This window comes from Mesoplodon mirus (genome assembly GCF_964341445.2).
Source record: "Mesoplodon mirus genome assembly, chromosome: 8".
Taxonomy (NCBI): domain Eukaryota; kingdom Metazoa; phylum Chordata; class Mammalia; order Artiodactyla; family Ziphiidae; genus Mesoplodon; species Mesoplodon mirus.
In genome coordinates, this window is record NC_138984.1 from 30,067,586 (window position 1) to 30,077,816 (window position 10,231).

The following is a 10,231-nucleotide window of genomic DNA, read 5'->3' on the forward strand; positions in this document are numbered from 1 at the left end:
CTTATCTATTCCACAGCATGTGGGACCTTCCCAGGCCAGGGCTCGAACCAGTGTCCCCTGCATTGGCAGGCGGATTCTTAACCACTGTGCCACCAGGGAAGTCCCCACACATCGGCTATTTTTTAATCAAGAAAGTAAAAGCATTTCTATGACCTTCATCAGTGGACTAAGTCTTAATTCGTGGACTACAAAGATGTTACATGGTCATTTATAGATACAAGTAAGTCTGAGGGAAAGAGCTCCAGAGTAAGACAGTAAAGTACTTTGTCCAGGGAGTTGGGAATGGCTATTGGGCAAGCAATCACCAAAGTCAATCCCATAAGGCAATGTGACCTGATGGAAAACGGTGCATGGAATAAATTCAACTTTAACGCTAAATTGGCATAACTCCACTGCTGTTTATCTTTATTTTCTTAGATGTTAACTTCTTTACCTTAAAAACAGAAGTTTTCATATTATTCACCAAACATTGCACACTTGAGAAACAGAAAATGCTGGTAAGAATACAATGATGCACTACCAAACGTGAAATAGATAGCTAGTGGGAAGCAACCGCATAGCACAGGGAGATCAGCTCGGTGCTTTGTGACCACCTAGAGGGGTGGGATGGGGAGGGTGGGAGGGAGGGAGACGCAAGAGGGAAGAGATATGGGAACATATGTATATGTATAACTGGTTCACTTTGTTATAAAGCAGAAACTGATACACCATTGTAAAGCAATTATACTCTAATAAAGATGTTAAAAATAAAAAGGATACAATGATGGTTGCATAATCTACTTGGTGATAGATCTGAAAGCCCCTTCTTTCTAGAACTTTGAGCAAATAATTTCAACTCTCCTACATATCAATGTTCTCTGCAAATTAAATGGGTCCAAATGGATGATCTCAAAATTCTTTTCTGCTTTACCAATTTATTATTCTATGATTTGTGGTAATAATCTATTCATTGAATAAATGTCTTAAAATCCTGGAGTTTAGAAAATTATTGAAATTAAGGATTAAAAGTGGTACAATCACTGTAGAAAGGACTTAAACATTGATATACCCCAGGAGTAAGCAATTACACCCCTCAGTATAAACACCAGAGAAATTCTTTCACTTGTCCACTAATAAATATATATATAAGAATGTTTACAGAGATACCATTCGTATGGAAAATACCCAGAAACTCTTCAAATGCCAAAAAAGTAGGGAATAAATAAATAAATAAGCTGTAGTATGTTCACCCAATTGGTTATCACAGGAGTTAAAATGAAGTACAGCTAGTTGGAACACCATGTATGGTGTTATAAATATAATATTGAGAAGAAAAAATTAGTCTCCTAAGATTATACATAAAATTTCAATACCCTTTTTATAAAGTTAAAATAACTAAAACCAAACAACATGTGTATTAGAAATATGTAAAACTATAAAACTAGGTATGCTTTCAAAAGGCAATGAAATGATTATTATAAGAGTCAAGGTAGTAATTACATTAGAAGGGAAGAGTGAAGAGTCCAATGGATAAGATGGAAAAGTTTCCCAGGTAATGTTAACTACTGTCAATGCTCTAATTATCACACTGAGTAGTAGATTCATAGATATATTTATAGGACTTTAAATAAATAAGTAGTTGAATAAATAAATACATACTCGCATACAAAAGGCCAACGGACTGATAGATTATATCAAGAACAAAGGATTGGGCTTCCCTGGTGGCGCAGTGGTTGAGAATCCACCTGCCGATGCAGGGGACATGGGTTCGTGCCCCAGTCCCAGAAGATCCCACATGCCGCGGCTCTGCTGGGCCCGTGAGCCATGGCTGCTGAGCCTGCGCGTCCGGAGCGTGTGCTCCGCAACGGGAGAGGCCACAGCAGTGAGAGGCCCGCGTACCGCAAAAACAAGGAAGAAAAGAAAAGAGGATTACGCTTAATCCCTGTTTACTTAAATTTCAAGTAAAAAAAAATTTATAAGTCCATATCATCTATGGAAGTTATTTTAGAAAAGACCTTTAAGCTCATGGTTTCATTCCGTACAGAAAACAAATGACGCAAAAATTCACTCACCAAAAAGAGTAGAATTTTTTGGTTATTTAGGATGTCTTCCATTAGACCACCTAGTCGTTTAATCAGTGCTAATAAAACAAGGAAGGAAATCACAAGCATACCACACCCTACCCTGAAATCCAGTCCCTCTAAGGATGACAACAGTCACTATTCTCTTTTATCACCAGTCTCATCCCTGTTCTTCTCTGGAGTGAGGTCAGGACAGTGAGATAGGAGGGTCCATCCACCGCATCCATTTTGCATGCTTGTTTGGTTTTTATGAGGCAGGATAGCATATGGACGAAGCTCCAAACTGCCTGGTCTTGCACCATATCTCCCTCGTGTGTCATATTTGGTGGATTCTTAGATGGAAATTTTCACATTTAACACCACTGAAATCAGGTTTTATCTATCAACTGAAGGCACCTTACAATCAGAATTGCAATCTTTTCTTTTGCTTTTCTCAGATAATGAGATGTCTACAATTGACGGTGTCTTCTATTTGATGTAATACTTTGTACAAGTTACTTAACCCTTAAGAAACCGTTTTCTTGTGTGTAAAATGGGCAAAAATCTCCCTGTGGCTAGTGAGGATAAAATGAGTTCATACATGCAAAGCACTTAGGATGGTGCTGCAGGTAGCAAAGTGTTTGTTAAATGCTAGTTATTATTTTTCTCCTTCAGTGCTCATCTGACTGAATGTAGGAGAAAAGAACGGTCATGATTATACTGATCCTGTGTTAGAACTTTTTTGGGCAAATGCTGACAAAGGAGAGGGATGCAAAGGAATCAAGGGTATACACAGGTTAGAAAAAAAGAAGAGACGAGGGGTAGAGAGACAAAAGACTGGTTGGAAATGAAGAAAACGGAAGCCCTGTTGAAGGGAAAAAACACGTGTAAGAGGAGGAAGAAAGGGGACACTGAAAGGTACTAGTCGGGAAGAGGGATATTCAGGCTTCAGATTTCAGAGGTGGAGCAGCTCTGTATTCTGAGCACAGCCTCTGAAGTGAGTGGCTGAAGCGAAGTGAAGGTAAAGACCAGTGTAGTTGGGCTCCAGCTGTCCTATAGTAAGTAATAATAAGATATAAGTATAATAAGATAATAAACTGAAATGGTCACCCCAGCTTTATAGCAGCTGAGGGTGTGTGACATTGCCGTCCCAACCAGAAATCCTAGGACAACTCTTTAAAAATATATATTTTTATACATATATATGTATAAAGACTTTAAAAATATATATTTTAAAAAGCCTAGCTAGTGTCTGCTCATTTACTTTTTTTCTTTTCTTGACGATATAATTACTTGGGACTGGGAGTTTTGACCTTTAGTAAAACTTTTTATAGTGCCAGTCTAGAAAATAATGCTTTGATTAAACATTTCTCTTAAAGACAATTTACCAACTTGCACTTGAAATTTAAGTAGTCATCTTATGAATATGTTTATTTAGAAGATCTTAAAAACTATATATTCTGTTGTAACATACATTTAGAATCCCTTGCTTAGGGCAATTTGGAGAGATTCTTGGAAAGAAATATGTATCTTTAATCTGAACCTTACTAATAATTGCAAGAGGAAAATGGCACACTAATTCTTGCATTTCGATAAAAAGAAAGCCACCATCAAACCACTTTAATGAAAGATTTAATACTCTGTTAAACACATAACTTTGCTTAGTTTGATATCTTACCCTGTGGTTTCATTTCCACAGGCTAGCCTCTCTCTAACAATGACACACATTTGATTAGCACCTACATTTTACCAAACATTATTTTCATATATATGGTCTCACATTTATTCTCCTCTTTCCCCCCAGTTTGCTGCTAAGGGAATTTCCTTGAGTAAGTTAGTTGGTAAGAATAGTAGAACATGGTTCTTTTTCCAACACTTAGCTTTACACATTGTCATGTATCTGTCCTAAACAGTGTGCTTGTACAAACACATACACTGACTGTCACCCTCTATTCTCTTCACACTAGTCTATCCTTATTCCCCTATTGGCTCCCCAATACCAACTGGGAGGGAGCATATGGCAGGTACAACTTACTGATAGAATAATTTTAACAAGTTACATCTGGAATCAATCCATTACGTCATCATTCTGACTTGTTAAAAAATATTCAGGAAACCAACGGGTCGTTTAAAATGACATGACGCTAAATAACTGGTTTGACTGGCATTTGTCATCCGGAGAGTTGTTTCCGTTTTGTGCGCTTGCAGACTAGGCTGAAAGAATGACTAGTGGAGAAGTAAATAGCAATTAGCTGATGTGACCCATGGGTAGATTTTCTGATTTTTGCCACTTGAAGCAATTCTCAAAGACATTTAAAAGGACTTCCGATTAATTTTCATGAAATTTGAGAGCAGTTATATAGATACTTTGCATCTTCAGCAGTGCATTAATTTGCAAATGATGGGGCCAGCCTTTAAGAATAGGGTGCTTCTTTAACATTTAGGATCAGATTGTAAAAATAATTACTTTCTCTCATTTTTTTTTTTTTTGCCAAGATAAATCACTTTTATCTCTATAGGAAAGGGAGGATCTAAAAAATATATATAAATTACATTAGTAACACAACATAAGAAAAAAACAGGGGAAACAAAACCAACAGAGCAGTCTGTATGATGCTATTCTAACCTGTTTATAAAAAGGCCCTGCATCAGAAATTCACAATCCTACCCACTTCTAAAAATATATTTAGACATGTACAGAAGCGGTGGGCTTGTTTTTAAATTGCTTTTTTGTAAAAATATATTAAAGGTGAATAGAAGTCCTCTCTCCCTGCCCCCTATCCAAGCCCCAGCTCTGTGCTGGGGATTGGAGACCAGTGGTAACTCTGTCATCATGTTCTAAACCTTGGTTACAGCCACTCCCAACCCCTCCCCAACTCACTTCACTTAGAACCTGAAACATTAAAAAAAAAAAAAAGCACATTAGCCTCTTTGGAAAAGCGTAAATCTGAGGGTAAACTTGCTTTTCATTTAAAACACAAAACAACAAACAGCCAGCTCTGAGAGCCCAACTAAATTAATCAGAAACCCAGTCAAATGGAGGTTGGGTTTCAGCTCCACAAAACTTTTAATGAAGAAACAGAAGGGAAAGAGGCCTGGAACCAGGGGGGATATGCTAGCAATTAGCTGCCTTTGAAAGATCAAGGGGAGGAGGGTGTTAATGGGCAGAAGGGCTGGGGTCCTGGTCTTGGTTACAGCAGTCAGGGCCTAGTCAGGCAGTTGCCTACACAGGGAAACGGGCTGCCCTCCTTCCCTCCCCTCACTACCCACTGTTGCTTTGAAATCCCCAAGAAAAGCAAAGCTGGGCAGAAACAGAGGGGAGGGGAGTGGGAACCTCACGTGCTAAGGGGGAGGTAGCCAGGCTTTTTTGCCTTTGGTGTGTATAGATGGAGGACTGCTCGGCCCCTGGGGCCCCCAAGATAGGAAAAGGATATGGGGCTAAGGGACCCCTGATTCCAAGGAAGGAGAGTAAATGTCGGGCTGTGGAGAAAAGAAAGACAAACTGGAGACACGAAGACGACCAGGGAAGCCTCACATATTCCCTGTGGCCTGCACGGTAGCTGTTAAGTTCCCCAGAAGCACTGGGAAAACTGAGGTGAAGTTAAAGTGGGGGGTAGAAGACAATGAAGCCCTCCACTTGGGCAGTGCCGAGATGGAGAGAGGGAGACGTTCTCCATCCAGTCCAGGTCACCAGGGAGGCAAGACAGGTGGAGGTGGAGGGAGCTGGGGGAGGGGGAGGGAGGGGGTGGGCACTGTCTGGACAACAGAAACACTCACAAAGGGAAGAGGGGGTGGGAGGTTCAGATGATCTGCTCCTTTACAGGTGGGCATCTCCGCTCCTAGGCTCGGGCTCCCCCCACATCAGCACTCTGCTTGAGCGTCCACCTGACATCTGGGAGTGTAAAGGTCCAGGAGTGAAGATGTGAGTTCTGAAGTCTTCTTCAGACCAAGACCTCAAGGTGGGGAGAGAAGCAGGGAGGCTCCTGATGGAGAACCTGGGGTGAGCTGTCCTGCCACATCCTCTCCAGAAGGTCCAGGCTGTGCTCTGTGGTACGGGTGAAGGGATCAGGCCGTAGAGCAAGGGCTATCTGCTTCAGTGGCAGATGCTTTCAAGGCGTTTGGGAGATGGTCTTTGCCTCCTGGAGCCCAGCCAAAGCTATGTGGATAATGTTCTGTAGCACCTCAAACTCTAGGCAAATCCCTGGAGCTCACCCTGGCAGAGGTGGCTTCATCTGTGGCCACCCAAAAGTTCTTTCCTCCAATGGGCTACAAAGTCTCAGTCAAAGTCTTGGGTGTTGGTCCTCTCCCCACCTTGAGAAGTGACAGGAATCTCTCTTCTTCCCAAGGATGAATGAAGTCAGCCCATGGCCTTTCTAGGCCACTCTGGAAATGGCCCACGGTGGGGCAGTACGAAGACTCTGGGCCCTCCTCCTTATTTCCATGAAGCATTTGGCAAGAGGCGGCAGAGGCCAGAGGCTTCTGCCAGGAACAAGGCTTGAGTGGGACACATCCATTGGGCTAAGAGGAGGCAGGAGAATGGGCAGAGGTGGGCAGGCTTCTGGAGACAGGGCTGGAGCCGCAGAAAGTGTTGAGCACTGGGCCTCCCACTTCATGACCAGGGAAATACCGAGGGGCCCAGGCTCTCCTCATGCCTCTCCTCATCCTGCTTTCCAGCTTTAAGTGGGGATGACAGTAAAGGGCAGACAAAGCTGGTGAAAGGGAAATGGATTGGGGCAGCAGAAAAGAGGGCTCTAGTCAGCTGGAAACCTCTCCCATTTACTGGCTACTCAGAGATATGGAAAAGGAGGGCAGGATGCTCCAGTGGAAGCAGGGAAGGGAGTTGAGGGAGTAGGTGAAGGGGCCCGTGGGAGAGTCCATGCCTTTGGTCAGTTCCAAGAAAGCAGGACAATGCGCCTCAGCACCTTGTCCGGGGCAGGTAGGATCCAGGAGTGCCCTGAGAATTGACAACGGAGAAGGCAATGGGGGTGAAGGGGTGAGGGGCAGGACACAAAGGGGATCACAGAAGCACTTTGCCATTTCTGTAGATTTTCAGGATACGGCCGAGTCTCTGCTTTGCTGTAGCCAGGCCCTTTTTGGGACGCTTTCCTGGTCCTGCTTGATTGCTCTGGGAGCCAACTGAAGGGCGCCGCTGGGTCAAGAAGACACCAGGGGCCATGGGTGTGGTGCTGCGGTTTGCCTGGGCCATGCCAAAGGCATTGGGACGAGCAGTACACTCATGGTCAGCAAGACTTCCTGAGAGGGCCTCTTGTTTAGGCTCAGGGGGAGGCAGGGGCGAGGAGGAGGTGAGAAGTTGGGGTGTAGTGGCCAGAGTTGGGGCTGGTACTGCCACGCTGAGATTAGGCTCTTGAGGGCGAGGCTGTTCTACCTCCTTCAACAAAGGCTTCTTCTTGATATATTTCTTCTTTGGGGCCTTCTGTAGCTCCTGCGGCGCCAACTTTGCAGCTGCTGCAGCCAAGCCTGTCTCAATGGAAGCTACCCGGGTCCCCTCACGCACAGGACAGTCCTGCTTCGGTAGAGTTGGGGTCACACGGGCTTTAGGACTCCATGGAGCATCATCTGAATTCTTCTTTTCCTTGGGTCGAGATTTCAAAGCAGGGTCATCATCGTCAGACTCCAGAGAAGGGTAAATATACTCTGCATCCTTGAAGCATGCTCCCAAGCTGTCCTGTTCATCGAGACTGGCGTTCTCCTCCTCCTCCTCGCTCTCGGTTCTCCAGTATGATGGCCGCTTGATGGGCCACTTCCCTGGGATGTGCTGGGAAGCAGGACTGCTAGACGCTGTGCCCAGCCCACTGCTGGAACTCCCACTGCTTCGGTCCTGCCCCCCGGTCCACCAGGCCTGCAGGCTGGAGGTAGCTGGCGAGGATGATGAGGACTGCGGGTTGGCCATGTACAGCATGCCCTGGATGGCCTCCTGAGTGCTGGGAGAGGCAGGGGCCTCGGTGAGGGCAGCATAGTCAGGTCCCCCCACCTGCCTGCTGGCCTTGAGCAGATCAAGAGTTCCACCAGCTCCACTCCCATTTCCAAGCTTGCCTTCGACCCCTTCTACCATGTCCTCATCTGCTGTATAGTCCTCCTCAATGTCAAACTCAACTTCTCCTGGTTCACGAACTCGGTTGGGGTCAGAGCAAGGCTTCGCACGGGGCAACTTTCGGGGAAATTTTGGTCTTATTATCAGAGTCGCCTTCTCCTTTCCCAGTCTCTCATCGATCTGCAGTTCATCATCTGAATCCAAGTCAAATTCATCCTCCATCACCTGTTCTGCCACCAGCCTAGCCTTGTCTACCTTCTTTGCGATCTTGGCTCGCCGAGACTTGGATAAGCTCTTTACTCTCTTGGCACTGCCATTAGACGTCAACAGGGCCAAGTCTGGCGAGTCATCATCTGAGTCATTCAAGCAGGTGCCAGTGATGTTGAACTTTGCTTTCTGGGAACAGCCTGTCTTCAGTGCCTGATGACTGTATGTGTCCATGAGATTATAGCTCAATTGGCCAGCAGGCCCCAAGGCTGAGCTCTCCTTGCCCTTTCGCTCTGCCTTCTTGAAGAATTCCTTGGGCTTCAGGCCTTTCTTCTTTGAACCACTTTTGGAGGGCAGTGACAGCCTGGACATGGATACTGAAGTGGAATGGGCTGGCCTGGTTAAGGGAATGGAGCCGGCTGGGAAGATCCTCTGCAGCCCAAAGATATTGCTTGTCTTCCCAACGTTCTGTCGGAAGATATCTTCCACCAGGCGAATCTCCCTAGCCAGATCTTTAATGAGCTGTACGGTCCTCACTGTCTCCGGGATCTCATCCTCGTGGTCTGGCAGAGCTTCTTTCCTTGTCCAGGCTCTAAAGGCCAAGTTCAGGGCTTTACCACCATGGACCAGGTAGGAGGCAGGGTGTCTCCTGTTTTCTCGCAAACCTCGAAAGACGTCCAGGATATGCTTTCCCACATACCAACAGATGGTCTCAAAGTTGGGGAACCTGAAGAGGTCTTCTGTGCTCAACCGCTTCTCAATCTCATAGACTTTGAGCTGCATTTCAATGTTAAGGCTGTGTAAGAAGTTCCCTCCAAAGACAAGGCAGTCCACGGGGGTCAGCACAGCATGGATCCATCCTGCAGGCATGAAAAGTGTCTGTCCTTGCTTCACAGAACACTTGTAGCACTTGTCCACCTGGTCCCCAAAGAACATCTCATTCTGGTTAGAGGAGCTGCTCCAGCACTCAAAGAGAGTCAGGTTGGCATTTGTTGGGCGGATCAGGTAGAAGATCTTCTCACCCTTGAGCACATGGTACCAGACCGAGCTGCCACCAAAGTCAATGTGAAAGTCGGTATAGCTATCCCGCACGCTCATGAGGCAGTACTTCTGCACATTGGGCCTCTCAAAGATACACTCCTCTGGCCACAAGTTCTCCACCCATGAGAGCTTCCGAACAATCTTGGGTGTCTCCACAAGGTTAGAAAGCCTGGTATCAGAGAATTCCAAACTAATGGCATTGAGGACTTTCTCCCTCTTCCCGCTATAATAATACTTCACAAAATCACCAAGCTTCATCTTGCAGTCGGCCTGGCGGGTCACATCAATCACATCAATCTCTTTGTCAGAACCAACATAGTGTTCCACATCCCTCACAGTGAATGATGGTGAGGGCAGCGTCATCCCCAACCCATCCTTCTTCAAGACCAGGATGGGCACACTGAAGCTATTCTCTTCCAGGAATTCCACGCTCAGCTGACTTCCAGTGGGCTTCAGAATCACTTCATCTGAGCTGTCAAAGGTCCTACTCCGAAGCTCTCGAATGAACGTAGGGCTTCCCGTCTTCACTGGCTTCCCCTTGTGTGTATCATGGCCTTTTGAAGATACACAGCGTTTTTTCATGATGGAGGGCCCATGTAAGACCTCACAATTGGGGCAGTGGTAGAGGTCAATGTCATCAGCCTTCTCCTCTTCAACACCAACACAACTGCCATGAAACCAGTCCTGGCACATGTCACACTGGATCATGAAGCGGGTGACATCGTAAGGAAGCCGACAGAGGCAATACACCGGTCCCGAGGCCATCTTCGCCTGGCCTTGGAGCGTCCTGCGGTGGGCCCGGTTCTCAGCGTCAAAGGGAGCGGGAGGCGGCAGCACGCACTCTCTCTGCACGAAGGGAGAATCTCTTCACGCCTCTCAAACTGACAGGAAC

The 10,231-nt window shown here is 45.8% G+C and overlaps 1 protein-coding gene across 1 annotated transcript; it reads right to left on the reverse strand.

Annotated features, from left to right (window-relative positions):
• Window positions 1–5,943: 5,943 nt before the first annotated feature.
• On the reverse strand, window positions 5,944–10,231 carry LOC309809102 (histone lysine demethylase PHF8-like). The gene has a single exon (XM_082629839.1). It carries the CDS (start codon window positions 10,102–10,104, stop codon window positions 7,057–7,059), a length of 3,048 nt encoding a protein of 1,015 aa, XP_082485965.1. The 5' UTR covers window positions 10,105–10,231; the 3' UTR covers window positions 5,944–7,056.

Coding starts and splice junctions, on each gene's coding strand:
- LOC309809102 (XM_082629839.1), bottom strand. CDS start 10,104: ATGGCCTCGGGACCGGTGTATTGCCTCTGTCGGCTTCCTTACGATGTC.